This window comes from Phyllobates terribilis, unplaced genomic scaffold (genome assembly GCF_046119375.1).
Source record: "Phyllobates terribilis strain yellow unplaced genomic scaffold, ASM4611937v1 Scaffold_9__5_contigs__length_417890890, whole genome shotgun sequence".
Lineage (NCBI taxonomy): Eukaryota > Metazoa > Chordata > Amphibia > Anura > Dendrobatidae > Phyllobates > Phyllobates terribilis.
Window position 1 is genome coordinate 406519532 of NW_027362769.1, and position 15814 is coordinate 406535345.

Genomic DNA, 15814 nt, shown 5'->3' on the forward strand with positions numbered 1-15814 from the left:
TCATGTTCCATACTGTACTGCTGCTATCACTGCTACCTACAGCCGCACATATTCTGCCTGTCCATCATGTTCCATACTGTACTGCTGCTATCAGTGCTACCTACAGCTGCACATATTTTGCCTGTCCATCCTGTTCCATACTGTACTGCGGCTATCACTGCTACCATACAGCTGCACATATTCTACCTGTCCATCCTGTTCCATACTGTACTGCTGCTACCAGTGCTACCTACAGCCGCACATATTCTACTGGTCCATCATGTTCCATACTGTACTGCTGCTACCAGTGCTATCTACAGCCGCACATATTCTGCCTGTCCATCATGTTCCATACTGTACTGCTACTATCACTGCTACCTACAGCCGCACATATTCTGCCGATCCATCATGCTCCATACTGTACTGCTGCTATCACTGCTGCCTACAGCCACACATATTCTGCCTGTCCATCATATTCCATACTGTACTGCTACTATCACTGCTACCTACAGCCGCACATATTCTGCCTCTCCATCATGCTCCATACTGTACTGCTGCTATCACTGCTACCTACAGCCACACGTATTCTGCCTGTCCATTATGTTCCATACTGTACTTCTGCTTTCACTGCTACCCACAGCCACACATATTCTGCCTGTCCATCCTATTCCATACTGTACTGCTGCTATCACTGCTACCTACAGCCACACATATTCTGCCTGTCCATTATGTTCCATACTGTACCGCTGCTACCAGTGCTACCTACATCCGAACATATTTTGCCTGTCCATCATGTTCCATACTGTACTGCTGCTATCACTGCTACCCACAGCCACACATATTCTGCCGGTCCATGCTGTTCCATACTGTACTGCTGCTATCACTGCTACCTACAGCCGCACATATTCTGCCTGTCTATCCTATTCCATGCTGTACTGCTGCTATCACTCCTACCTACAGCCTCACATATTCTGCCGGTCCATCCTATTCCATACTGTACTGCTGCTATCACTGCAACCTACAGCCGCACATATTCTGCCGGTCCATCCTGTTCCATACTTTACTGCTGCTATCATTGCTTCCTACAGCCGCACATATTCTGCATGTCCATCCTGTTCCATACTGTACTGCTGCTACCAGTGCTACCTACAGCCACACATTTTCTGCCTGTCCATCATGTTCCATACTGTACTGCTGCTACCAGTGCTACCTACATCCACACATATTCTGCCTGTCTATCCTATTCCATACTGTACTGCTGCTATCACTCCTACCTACAGCCTCACATATTCTGCCTGTCCATCCTGTTCCATACTGTACTGCTGCCAACACTCCTACCTACAGCCGCACATATTCTGCCTGTCCATCATGTTCCATACTGCACTGGTGCTACCAGTGCTACTTACAACCACACATATTCTGCCTGTCAATCATGTTCCATACTGTACTTCTGCTATCACTCCTACCTACAGCCACACACATTCTGCCTGTCCATCATGTTCCATGCTGTACTGCTGCTATCACTGCTACCTACAGCCACACATATTCTGCCTGTCCATCATGTTCCATACAGTACTGCTGCTATCACTGCTACCTACAGCCGCACATATTCTGCCTCTCCATCATGCTCCATACTGTACTGCTGCTATCACTGCTGCCTACAGCCACACATATTCTGCCTGTCCATCGTGTTCCATACTGTACTGCTGCTACCAGTGCTATCTACAGCCGCACATATTCTGCCTGTCCATCATGTTCCATACTGTACAGCTGCTATCACTGCTACCTACAGCCACACATATTCTGCCTGTCCATCATGTTCCATGCTGTACTGCTGCTATCACTCCTACCTACAGCCTCACATATTCTGCCTGTCCATCCTGTTCCATACTGTACTGCTGCCAACACTCCTACCTACAGCCGCACATATTCTGCCTGTCCATCATGTTCCATACTGCACTGGTGCTACCAGTGCTACCTACAACCACACATATTCTGCCTGTCAATCATGTTCCATACTGTACTTCTGCTATCACTCCTACCTACAGCCACACACATTCTGCCTGTCCATCATGTTCCATGCTGTACTGCTGCTATCACTGCTACCTACAGCCACACATATTCTGCCTGTCCATCATGTTCCATACAGTACTGCTGCTATCACTGCTACCTACAGCCGCACATATTCTGCCTGTCCATCATGTTCCATACTGTACTGCTGCTATCACTGCTACCTACAGCCGCACATATTCTGCCTCTCCATCATGCTCCATACTGTACTGCTGCTATCCCTGCTGCCTACAGCCACACATATTCTGCCTGTCCATCGTGTTCCATACTGTACTGCTGCTACCAGTGCTATCTACAGCCGCACATATTCTGCCTGTCCATCATGTTCCATACTGTACAGCTGCTATCACTGCTACCTACAGCCACACATATTCTGCCTGTCCATCATGTTCCATGCTGTACTGCTGCTATCACTCCTACCTACAGCCTCACATATTCTGCCTGTCCATCCTATTCCATACTGTACTGCTGCTATCACTGCAACCTACAGCCGCACATATTCTGCCCGTCCATCCTGTTCCATACTTTACTGCTGCTATCATTGCTACCTACAGCCGCACATATTCTGCCTGTCCATCCTGTTCCATACTGTACTGCTGCTATCACTGCTACCTACAGCCACACATATTCTGCCTGTCCATCATGTTCCATACTGTACTGCTGCTACCAGTGCTACCTACAGCCACACATTCTCTGCCTGTCCATCATGTTCCATACTGTACTGCTGCTACCAGTGCTACCTACAGCCGCACATATTCTGCCTGTCCATCATGTTCCATACTGTACTGCTGCTACCAGTGCTACCTACAGCCACACATTTTCTGCCTGTCCATCCTGTTCCATACTGTACTGCTGCTATCAATGCTACCCACAGCCACACATATTCTGCCGGTCCATCCTGTTCCATACTGTACTGCTGCTATCACTGCTACCTACAGCCGCACATATTCTGCCTGTCTATCCTATTCCATACTGTACTGCTGCTATCACTCCTACCTACAGCCACACATATTCTGCCGGTCCATCCTGTTCCATGCTGTACTGCTGCTATCACTCCTACCTACAGCCCCACATATTCTGCCTCTCCATCCTATTCCATACTGTACTGCTGCTATCACTGCAACCTACAGCCGCACATATTCTGCCGCTCCATCCTGTTCCATACTTTACTGCTGCAATCATTGCTACCTACAGCCGCACATATTCTGCCTGTCCATCCTGTTCCATACTGTACTGCCGCTATCACTCCAACCTACAGCCGCACATATTCTGCCGGTCCATCCTGTTCCATACTGTACTGCTGCTATCACTCCTACCTACAGCCGCACATATTCTGCCTGTCCATCATGTTCCATACTGCACTGGTGCTACCAGTGCTACCTACAACCACACACATTCTGCCTGTCAATCATGTTCCATACTGTACTTCTGCTATCACTCCTACCTACAGCCGCACATATTCTACCTGTCCATCATGTTCCATGCTGTACTGCTGCTATCACTGCTACCTACAGCCGCACATATTCTGCCTGTCCATCATGTTCCATACTGTACTGCTGCTATCACTGCTACCTACAGCCGCACATATTCTGCCTCTCCATCATGCTCCATACTGTACTGCTGCTATCACTGCTGCCTACAGCCACACATATTCTGCCTGTCCATCGTGTTCCATACTGTACTGCTGCTACCAGTGCTATCTACAGCCGCACATATTCTGCCTGTCCATCATGTTCCATACTGTACAGCTGCTATCACTGCTACCTACAGCCACACATATTCTGCCTGTCCATCATGTTCCATACTGTACTGCTGCTATCACTGCTACCTACAGCCACACACATTCTGCCTGTCCATCATGTTCCATACTGTACTGCTGCTACCAGTGCTACCTACATCCACACATATTCTGCCTATGCATCATGTTCCATACTGTACTGCTGCTATCACTGCTACCTACAGCCGCACTTACTCTGCCTGTCCATCATGTTCCATACTGTATTGCTGCTACCAGTGCTACCTACATCCACACATATTCTGCCTGTGCATCATGTTACATACTGTACTGCTGCTATCACTGCTACCTACAGCCACACATATTCTGCCGGTCCATCCTGTTCCATACTGTACTGCTGCTATCACTGCTACCTACAGCCGCACATATTCTGCCTGTCCATCCTGCTCCATACTGTATGTACTGCTGCTATCACTCCTACCTACAGCCGCACATACTCTGCCTGTCCATCATGTTCCATACTGTGCTTCTGCTATCACTCCTACCAACAGCCACACACATTCTACCTGTCCATCCTATTCCATACTGTACTGCTGCTATCACTGCTACCTACAGCCACACATATTCTGCCTGTCTATCATGTTCCATACTGTACTGCTGCTACCAGTGCTACCTACATCCGAACATATTTTGCCTGTCCATCATGTTCCATACTGTACTGCTGCTATCACTGCTACCTACAGCCGCATATATTCTGCCTGTCCATCCTATTCCATACTGTACTGCTGCTATCACTGCTACCTACAGCCACACATATTCTGCCTGTCCATCATGTTCCATACTGTACTGCTGCTACCAGTGATACCTACAGCCACACATATTCTGCCTGTCCATCATGTTCCATACTGTACTGCTGCTATCACTGCTACCCACAGCCACACATATTCTGCCGGTCCATCCTGTTCCACACTGTACTGCTGCTATCACTGCTACCTACAGCCGCACATATTCTGCCGGTTCATCCTGTTCCATACTGTACTGCTGCTATCACTCCTACCTACAGCCACACACATTCTGCCTGTCCATCCTATTCCATACTGTACTGCTGCTATCACTCCTACCTACAGCCGCACATATTCTGCCTGTCCATCCTGTTCCATAATGTACTGCTGCTATCACTCCTACCTACAGCTGCACATATTCTGCCGGTCCATCCAGTTCCATACTGTACTGCTGCTATCACTCCTACCTACAGCCGCACATATTCTGCCGGTCCATCCTGTTCCATACTGTACTGCTGCTATCACTGCTACCTACAGCCACACATATTCTGCCGATCCATCCTGTTCCACACTGTACTGCGGCTATCACTCTTACCTACAGCCACACACATTCTGCCAGTCCATCATATTCCATACTGTACTGCTGCTTTCATTGCTACCTACAGCCGCACATATTCTGCCTGTCCATCCTGTTCCATACTGTACTGCTGCTATCACTCCTACCTACAGCCGCACATATTCTGCCGGTCCATCCTGTTCCATACTGTACTGCTGCTATCACTGCTACCTACAGCCGCACATATTCTGCCTGTCCATCCTATTCCATACTGTACTGCTGCTATCACTGCTACCTACAGCCGCACATATTCTGCCTGTCCATCCTATTCCATACTGTACTGCTGCTATCATTGCTACCTACAGCCGCACATATTCTGCCGATACATCCTGTTCCACACTGTACTGCTGCTATCACTCTTACCTACAGCCACACACATTCTGCCAGTCCATCATATTCCATACTGTACTACTGCTATCACTGCTGCCTACAGCCGCACATATTCTGCCTGTCCATCATGTTCCATACTGTACTGCTGCTATCACTGCTACCTACAGACGCACATATTCTGCCTGTAGATCATGTTCCATACTGTACTGCTCCTATCAATGCTACCTACAGCCGCACATATTCTGCCTGTCCATCATGTTCCATACTGTACTGCTGCTACCAGTGCTATCTACAGCTGAACATATTCTGCCTGTCCATCCTGTTCCATACTTTACTGCTGCTATCACTCCTACCTACAGCCACACACATTCTGCCTGTCCATCCTATTCCATACTGTACTGCTGCTATCACTCCTACCTACAGCCACACATATTCTGCCTGTCCATCCTGTTCCATACTGTACTGCTGCTATCACTCCCACCTACAGCTGCACATATTCTGCCTGTCCATCATGTTCCATACTGTACTGCTCCTATCAATGCTACCTACAGCCGCACATATTCTGCCTGTCCATCATGTTCCATACTGTACTGCTGCTACCAGTGCTATCTACAGCTGAACATATTCTGCCTGTCCATCCTGTTCCATACTGTACTGCTGCTATCACTCCTACCTACAGCCACACACATTCTGCCTGTCCATCCTATTCCATACTGTACTGCTGCTATCACTCCTACCTACAGCCGCACATATTCTGCCTGTCCATCCTGTTCCATACTGTACTGCTGCTATCAATGCTACCTACATCCGCACATATTCTGCCTGTCCATCATGTTCCACACTGTACTGCTGCTATCACTCTTACCTACAGCCACACACATTCTGCCAGTCCATCATATTCCATACTGTACTACTGCTATCACTGCTGCCTACAGCCGCACATATTCTGCCTGTCCATCATGTTCCATACTGTACTGCTGCTATCACTGCTACCTACAGACGCACATATTCTGCCTGTAGATCATGTTCCATACTGTACTGCTCCTATCAATGCTACCTACAGCCGCACATATTCTGCCTGTCCATCATGTTCCATACTGTACTGCTGCTACCAGTGCTATCTACAGCTGAACATATTCTGCCTGTCCATCCTGTTCCATACTTTACTGCTGCTATCACTCCTACCTACAGCCACACACATTCTGCCTGTCCATCCTATTCCATACTGTACTGCTGCTATCACTCCTACCTACAGCCACACATATTCTGCCTGTCCATCCTGTTCCATACTGTACTGCTGCTATCACTCCCACCTACAGCTGCACATATTCTGCCTGTCCATCATGTTCCATACTGTACTGCTCCTATCAATGCTACCTACAGCCGCACATATTCTGCCTGTCCATCATGTTCCATACTGTACTGCTGCTACCAGTGCTATCTACAGCTGAACATATTCTGCCTGTCCATCCTGTTCCATACTGTACTGCTGCTATCACTCCTACCTACAGCCACACACATTCTGCCTGTCCATCCTATTCCATACTGTACTGCTGCTATCACTCCTACCTACAGCCGCACATATTCTGCCTGTCCATCCTGTTCCATACTGTACTGCTGCAATCACTGCTACCTTCAGCCACGCATATTCTGCCGATCCATCCTGTTCCATACTGTACTGCTGCTATCACTCCTACCTACGGCCACACACATTCTGCCTGTCCATCATGTTCCATACTGTACAGCTGCTATCACTTCTACCTACAGCTGCACATATTTTGCCTGTCCATCCTGTTCCATACTATACTGCTGCTATCACTTCTACCTACAGCCGCACATATTCTGCTGGTCTGTCATGTTCCATACTGTACTTCTGCTACCAGTGCTACCATACAGCTGCACATATTCTGCCTGTCCATCATGTTCCATACTGTACTGCTGCTATCAATGCTACCTACATCCGCACATATTCTGCCTGTCCATCATGTTCCATACTGTACTGCTGCTATCACTGCTTCCTACAGCCGCATATATTCTGACGGTCCATCCTGTTCCATAGTGTACTGCTGCTACCAGTGCTACCATACAGCCGCACATATTCTGCCTGTCCATCATGTTCCATACTGTACTGCTGCTATCACTGCTACCTACAGGCGCACGCATTCTGCCTGTCCATCATGTTCCATACTGTACTGCTGCTATCACTGCTTCCTACAGCCGCATATATTCTGACGGTCCATCCTGTTCCATAGTGTACTGCTGCTACCAGTGCTACCATACAGCCGCACATATTCTGCCTGTCCATCATGTTCCATACTGTACTGCTGCTATCACTGCTACCTACAGCCGCACATATTCTGCCTGTCCATCATGTTCCATACAGTACAGCTGCTATCACTGCTACCTACAGCCGCACATATTCTGCCTGTCCATCATGTTCCATACTGTACTGCTGCTATCACTGCTACCTACAGCCGCACATATTCTGCCTGTCCATCCTGTTCCATACTGTACTGCTGCTACCAGTGCTACCTACAGCTGCACATATTCTGCCTGTCCATCATGTTTCATACTGTACTGCTGCTATCACTGCTTCCTACAGCCGCATATATTCTGACGGTCCATCCTGTTCCATAGTGTACTGCTGCTACCAGTGCTACCATACAGACGCACATATTCTGCCTGTCCATCATGTTTCATACTGTACTGCTGCTATCACTGCTTCCTACAGCCGCATATATTCTGACGGTCCATCCTGTTCCATACTGTACTGCTGCTACCAGTGCTACCTACAGCCGCACATATTCTGCCTGTCCATCCTGTTCCATACTGTACTGCTGCTATCACTCCTACCTACAGCCGCACATATTCTGCCTGTCCATCATGTTCCATACTGTACTGCTGCTATCACTGCTACCTACAGCCGCACATATTCTGCCTGTCCATCCTGTTCCATACTGTACTGCTGCTACCAGTGCTACCTACAGCCGCACATATTCTGCCGGTCCATCATGTTCCATACTGTACTGCTGCTACCAGTGCTACCTACAGCCGCACATATTCTGCCGGTCCATCATGTTCCATACTGTACTGCTGCTACCAGTGCTACCTACAGCCGCACATATTCTGCCTGTCCATCATGTTCCATACTGTACTGCTGCTATCACTGCTACCTACAGCCGCACATATTCTGCCTGTCCATCATGTTCCATACTGTACTGCTACTGCACCCTGCCTGTACTCAATACCCATCATGCTCCATATTCTATCTGTGCTACCACTGCCTCTATAGAGCCATACATCTTTTGATGGAGACTTGTTGTGTATGGTTGGTCGGCCATGATCTGTGGCTCAGTCTGGGCTTCTATTTGGGTCAATGAGTTCACTTCTGAGCTATTACATTTACATACACACGAGTCTATATACGCCCAGGAATGCAGTTATTAGACAAGCGCCGGTGATGAGGAAATCTCAGACTATGGAGAGGCTTCGAGCCAAGTAAAGCGCGCTGCATCCTGCCAGAGACCTTGCATCCAGTCCCTGTGCCTCCTTGTGCTGAGAGCATCGGATCTTCATACCACCCTCGCTGGTGAGTACAGCTCCGCTGATCTATATACAGCTGCATCTCAGTAAATTAGAATATCATCAAAAAGTTAATTAATTTCAGTTCTTCAATACAAATAGTGAAGCTCCTATATTATATAGAGTCATTACACACAGAGGGATCTATTATATAGAGTCATTACACACAGAGGGATCTATTATATAGAGTCATTACACGCAGAGGGATCTATTATATAGAGTCATTACATGCAGAGGGATCTATTATATAGAGTCATTACACGCAGAGGGATCTATTATATAGAGTCATTACACGCAGAGGGATCTATTATATAGAGTCATTACATGCAGAGGGATCTATTATATAGAGTCATTACATACAGAGCGATCTATTAGATAGAGTCATTGCACACAGAGGGATCTATTATATAGAGTCATTACACGCAGAGGGATCTATTATATAGAGTCATTACATGCAGAGGGATCTATTATATAGAGTCATTACACACAGAGCGATCTATTATATAGAGTCATTACACGCAGAGGGATCTATAATATAGAGTCATTACACACAGAGGGATCTATTATATAGAGTCATTACACACAGAGGGATCTATAATATAGAGTCATTACACCCAGAGGGATCTATTATATAGAGTCATTACACACAGAGCGATCTATTATATAGAGTCATTACACACAGAGGGATCTATTATATAGAGTCATTACATGCAGAGGGATCTATTATATAGAGTCATTACACACAGAGCGATCTATTAGATAGAGTCATTGCACACAGAGGGATCTCTGTGTGTAATGACTCTATATAATAGATCCCTCTGTGTGTAATGACTCTATATAATAGATCGCTCTGTGTGTAATGACTCTATATAATAGATCCCTCTGCATGTAATGACTCTATATAATAGATCCCTCTGTGTGTAACGACTCTATATAATAGATCCCTCTGCGTGTAATGACTCTATATAATAGATCGCTCTGTGTGTAATGACTCTATATAATAGATCGCTCTGTGTGTAATGACTCTATATAATAGATCCCTCTGTGTGTAATGACTCTATATAATAGATCCCTCTGTGTGTAATGACTCTATATAATAGATCCCTCTGTGTGTAATGACTCTATATAATAGATCCCTCTGTGTGTAATGACTCTATATAATAGATCCCTCTGTGTGTAATGACTCTATATAATAGATCCCTCTGTGTAATGACACTATATAATAGATCACTCTGTGTGTAATGACTCTATATAATAGATCCCTCTGTGTGTAATGACTCTATATAATAGATCCCTCTGTGTGTAATGACTCTATATAATAGATCCCTCTGCATGTAATGACTCTATATAATAGATCCCTCTGCGTGTAATGACTCTATATAATAGATCCCTCTGTGTGTAATGACTCTATATAATAGATCCCTCTGTGTGTAATGACTCTATATAATAGATCCCTCTGTGTGTAATGACTCTATATAATAGATCCCTCTGCGTGTAATGACTCTATATAATAGATCCCTCTGCGTGTAATGACTCTATATAATAGATCCCTCTGTGTGTAATGACTCTATATAATAGATCCCTCTGTGTGTAATGACTCTATATAATAGATCTCTCTGTGTGTAATGACTCTATATAATAGATCTCTCTGTGTGTAATGACTCTATATAATAGATCCCTCTGTGTGTAATGACTCTATATAATAGATCCCTCTGTGTGTAATGACTCTATATAATAGATCCCTCTGTGTGTAATGACTCTATATAATAGATCCCTCTGTGTGTAATGACTCTATATAATAGATCCCTCTGCATGTAATGACTCTATATAATAGATCCCTCTGCGTGTAATGACTCTATATAATAGATCTCTCTGTGTGTAATGACTCTATATAATAGATCCCTCTGTGTGTAATGACTCTATATAATAGATCCCTCTGTGTGTAATGACTCTATATAATAGATCCCTCTGTGTGTAATGACTCTATATAATAGATCCCTCTGGGTGTAATGACTCTATATAATAGATCCTTCTGTGTGTAATGACTCTATATAATAGATCCCTCTGTGTGTAATGACTCTATATAATAGATCCCTCTGTGTGTAATGACTCTATATAATATCGGAGCTTCACCTTTTTGTAGTGAAGAACTGAAATAAAGTAACTTTTTGATGATATTCTAATTTAGTGAAATGCACCTGTATCAGGTGGACAGTGATTAGATATCTGAGGTGGGAGGTACAGGCAGATGTAATAGAAGATGAGAAGATGCCACCAACATGAGCTCCATCTGCCCACAAATATCTACAGACGTATCGATGGCCATTACATCAGGCTCATGGCGTAGTCATTGCTGGACAGAGAGGTCATTTATGAACTAAATTCATCTGTGTGTACTGCCTAACCCTAACTGTACTAATCCTATCCCCAAGACGATACTTAACCCTACAGATCCTGACCCTGAACCTAGACTTCACCCCAGTAACACTAAACCCAAAACGAACCCAAACTATACTAATCCATAAATCATAGTCCTAGTAATCCGAACCTCAAACCCAACATCTACCCTACAAGTCCTAGCTCCAGTCCAAACCTTAACCCTACTAATCTTAACCCCAAGACTAATTTTTACCCTGCTAAGCCTAACTCCAAAACAAACTCTAACTATAATAATCCATAAACCGTAGTCAATGTCCTATTAATCCTATCCCCAAATGTAACCTTAGCACTAGTAATCCTGACCCCGAGACCAGAGACATTAAAATTCAGCAAATTGCTTCAATGTATCAGGAAATTTCAATTTACAGATGAAGTTATATGATGAAAATGATATGTCCCTTATTATTATTCTTTGTGATCTCCCGACTCCAAAGCTTCGTCACCACTCCCCTCGCTACTGACCACCCACAAAAGGAAAATCACACTAAAACTAAGGCAAACACCAGACATTGCTGCTCGGCTATGTCACCCACCCAAAACAGAAGGGGTGCGACCATAGAAACTCTCCTCCCTCTCCTCCTCCCATTCCTCCACCCCACACTCTTTATGCAGTCAGGGTGGAGTCAATTGATCTACCTAAAATTTTGGGGGAATTTTCTAGGGTGGGCCCAGCGAAATGTAGATATTTTTTTTTACTTTGAGGGACAGGTTTATGGCCGATTACTTTGAGGGACAGGTTTATGGCCGATTACTTTGAGGGAGAGATTTATGGCCGATTACTTTGAAGGAGATGTTTATGGCCGATTACTTTGAGGGAGAGATTTATGGCCGATTACTTTGAGGGACAGGTTTATGGCCGATTACTTTGAGGGAGAGGTTTATGGCCGATTACTTTGAGGGACAGGTTTATGGCCGATTACTTTGAGGGAGAGATTTATGGCCGATTACTTTGAAGGAGATGTTTATGGCCGATTACTTTGAGGGACAGGTTTATGGCCGATTACTTTGAGGGACAGGTTTATGGCCGATTACTTTGAGGGACAGGTTTATGGCCGATTACTTTGAGGGACAGGTTTATGGCCGATTACTTTGAGGGAGAGGTTTATGGCCGATTTTCCATTTCGAGATGGTTGATGCTCTTGAAGACACCTCGTGTGGCCACACATTTTCAAGTTTTAGGGTCATCTGTAATGTGGATTCCCATGTGGTTATGTAGGAACTGAACCACTTTGGCCCAGCATTCCCTATCGGCAGTGGAACACGTACGGTGAAGAACATATAGTTGTGTGGCTCTTTCAGTAGAGTTCAGGAAACATGATTAAGAGCTTCGAATTCTCAGCACTCATCTATGCTACATCTGTCTCGCACTCACTTCTCGCCTGGGCTGTCATGTATTGGATCCGTGCAGTCTGCCAGCAAAAGGGCATGGAATTGGGATGTAAGCCCAGATCCAACGGGATCCAGTAGCACCAGTGACGAGGGGTATTTCTGCAGGACAGGGTGGAGGACCCGGGAACAAGGTCTTAAGGACATGTTACAATTGTGTGTACTTGTTTGGAAGGTTTAGATCTTCTTTGAGCATCCGAAAGGGTTTAAGGACCTGAGCCACAAAGGTGTCTTCTTTTCGATTGTGCCAACTCCACTCCCAGATCTTCAGTCTTTGCTGGCATTTCCGGGCATCGGGCAGCGCACGTAGTGATGTCCTGACATTGAGACTTCACGACGTGCCACCTAGGTCTAGCCAGAAATGGAACCGCGGCCAAAGATTGAAATCATAGAAGAGGGCGTCCGTCAGCACACCTCAAGAGAAGAGACACCGGTACTGCGGAGAGAAGGGATGACCGGAAGGGAAGCTGCGCTCACGGGAGAGGCGAGCACCAAGGCGAGCACAAGTTTCTAAACTCCTCTCCGGGCTGAATTTTCTCACAGAAAACTAAAAAATTCAGAATTGGGTAAATCTGATGTTTTTTTTTGTAATATTTAAGGATTCACCTTGAATTGATTCGCTCATTGCTACAAATGACCAAACTCCAGCCTTCGAGGCAATGCATGAAGTAAACTAATCTGTTTATATAAAAGAATAATAACGTGCAACACGTTTCACAGCTTACAATTTGTTAATTATGTGCCCCCCCTCCCTTTATTGTTATTTTTGACTAGGCCAAAAAATGCTGAACGCTTGATCCAATGTATTCCTACCCCATAATGTCTGTACACCAGGTGTATAACATCGAGGGGTCTTCTAGAGCGCAGCTTCTGGACTGCAGACCTCCGGGCATCACATCGCGATATCCCGTAATGAGATGTCTGTGGCCATTCATGATATACGGACAATAAACACATCACCTGAGCAATACTGCAAAAGTCCAGAAAATGTGGCCCGCAGGCAGAACCTAAGAAGGTTATTTCAGGCGGAACATAAATTTCATGAAGGTCTGCAGCTACTCTACGCAATGTGCACACTGTCAGGACTTCCCTCTATTTCCAGCTCGAGTGGTCGCTCACATGTTGTCTAGCTTCTCCTCTTCTTCTCTCAATAGAATAACGAATGAAGGAGGAATACTTACTCATGAGCACAACTATGCGAACCACATGAATTCCCACTTGAGATGGAAGTAACGGGGAATCCTGACAGTATGCACATTACACACCGTCACAATTCTGCCCAGAAAACCACTTTAATGGCTTCTTTAACGGCTGTATTTAAGAAACGCGGTCATCCGGCACAAAGGAGAGGCCTGATTCGCAGGTGATCCCGTTCTAATTTGGGGCTCCGACAACACCTTGTTGCCTTTTTTTAAATTGTTTTGCGCTTTTAATTTACTAATTATTTTTTTGTTTTTTCAGGGGAATGGACATTCCCGGCCTCCAATCACTGTAGAGAAAAATGTCCCTCAACTCATCAGTCAACCATACGAACCCCCCAGTAGATCTGTCCCTGGCCACCATCCCAATCACCATCTGCCTGGTGACGGTTCTCGTATGCCTGGTGGGTCTGGTCGGGAACGGCCTCACAGTATATCTGTTGTGTTTCCGCATCAAGCTGAACCAGTCCACGGTCTATATCTTGAATTTGGCCTTGGCGGACTTCATCTACCTGTTCTGCTGCTGCATGGTCTCCTTGTACTTTCTGTGCTTGTATAATGGAGTGCCCACCACCTCGGAGAATGACAGGACATTCTCCATATTTGGCGAGTTCCTGCACAGTTTTGGGTTTAATTCCAGCTTGTTCTTTCTGGCCGCTCTTTGCGTTGAACGATGTCTCACCGTTTGCTTTCCCATGTGGTACAAGTGTCGACGCCCGCGGCACTTGTCGGCCATATTGTGCGGGATGATATGGATCCTGTCGATCCTGATAACTGTTCTGGAGAGATTCCTCATCCCGGAGCACAGATCCACTGTCTACACCGTGGTATCAGTCGTATTTCTGATGGTGACTCTGGCCATTATTGGCTCTAGTGTTGTACTTCTCGTAGAGATTCGGAAGACCTCCATTCACTGCCGACCCATGAAACTGTACGTGGTGGTTGTCACCGCGGTCGTTACCTTCCTGATTTCTCTGGTTCCGGCCACCATGGTGAGACTCTTGGCCGTCTTTGGCTTCATCCCTGCAGGGAAGATAAGGGTCCTCAGCTACATTATGATTTCACTGTGTTCAGCCATCAATTCCACTGTCAATCCCTACATCTACATGGTTGTGGGCCGATGGAAGACGAGCGTCTCCACCACACAAGCTCTCCAGTCTGTCTTCAAAGAGGAGGGAGAAGGCTCATCAGAAGGACAAGACACGGTGGAGACGCAAGAGAGTGACACCGAGCAAAAGCCGAACACGATGAATGAATGGGAGAAGCCCGAGGACTCCTGACAGTCACTTTATTCCATCATCGCTATTGATTGACAGATTGTTTATATCCGGGGAGAAAATACTAAGATACAATGTAACAGCTGTAACTAGATATGAAGGATATAATAAAGATAACAAAGCCTCAGAACTCACTGCAGGGTCATGTGTCATACCAAAGCTTCTAGAATGTCACAGAACATCAATTCATGGGAGCACAGCTCTGAAGTATAATACAGGAGGTAACCCAGGATCAGTAATGTAATATATGTACACAGTGACTGCACCAGCAGAATAGTGAGTGCAGCTCTGGAGTATAATACAGGATGTAACTCAGGATCAGTAATGTAATGAATGTACACAGTGACTGCACCTGCAGAATAGTGAGTGCAGCTCTGGAGTATAATACAGGAGGTAACTCAGGATCAGTAATGTAATGT

The 15814-nt window shown here is 45.6% G+C and overlaps 1 protein-coding gene across 4 annotated transcripts in view; it reads left to right on the top strand.

Moving 5' to 3' along the window:
• LOC141161268 (proto-oncogene Mas-like) overlaps positions 1–15516 on the top strand; it is a 74579-nt gene extending 59063 nt beyond the window's left edge. For 3 of the 4 annotated variants that reach the window (XM_073646062.1, XM_073646060.1, XM_073646061.1), the window contains one exon: positions 14381–15516. In XM_073646062.1, coding sequence (XP_073502163.1) covers positions 14421–15398 — 978 coding nt within the window. In that variant the 5' untranslated portion in view covers positions 14381–14420 and the 3' untranslated portion in view covers positions 15399–15516. Of the gene's footprint in view, positions 1–8977; positions 9102–14380 lie in introns of those variants that run through there. The other variant, XM_073646063.1, reaches the window with a different exon arrangement.
• The last annotated feature ends 298 nt before the right edge of the window (positions 15517–15814 follow it).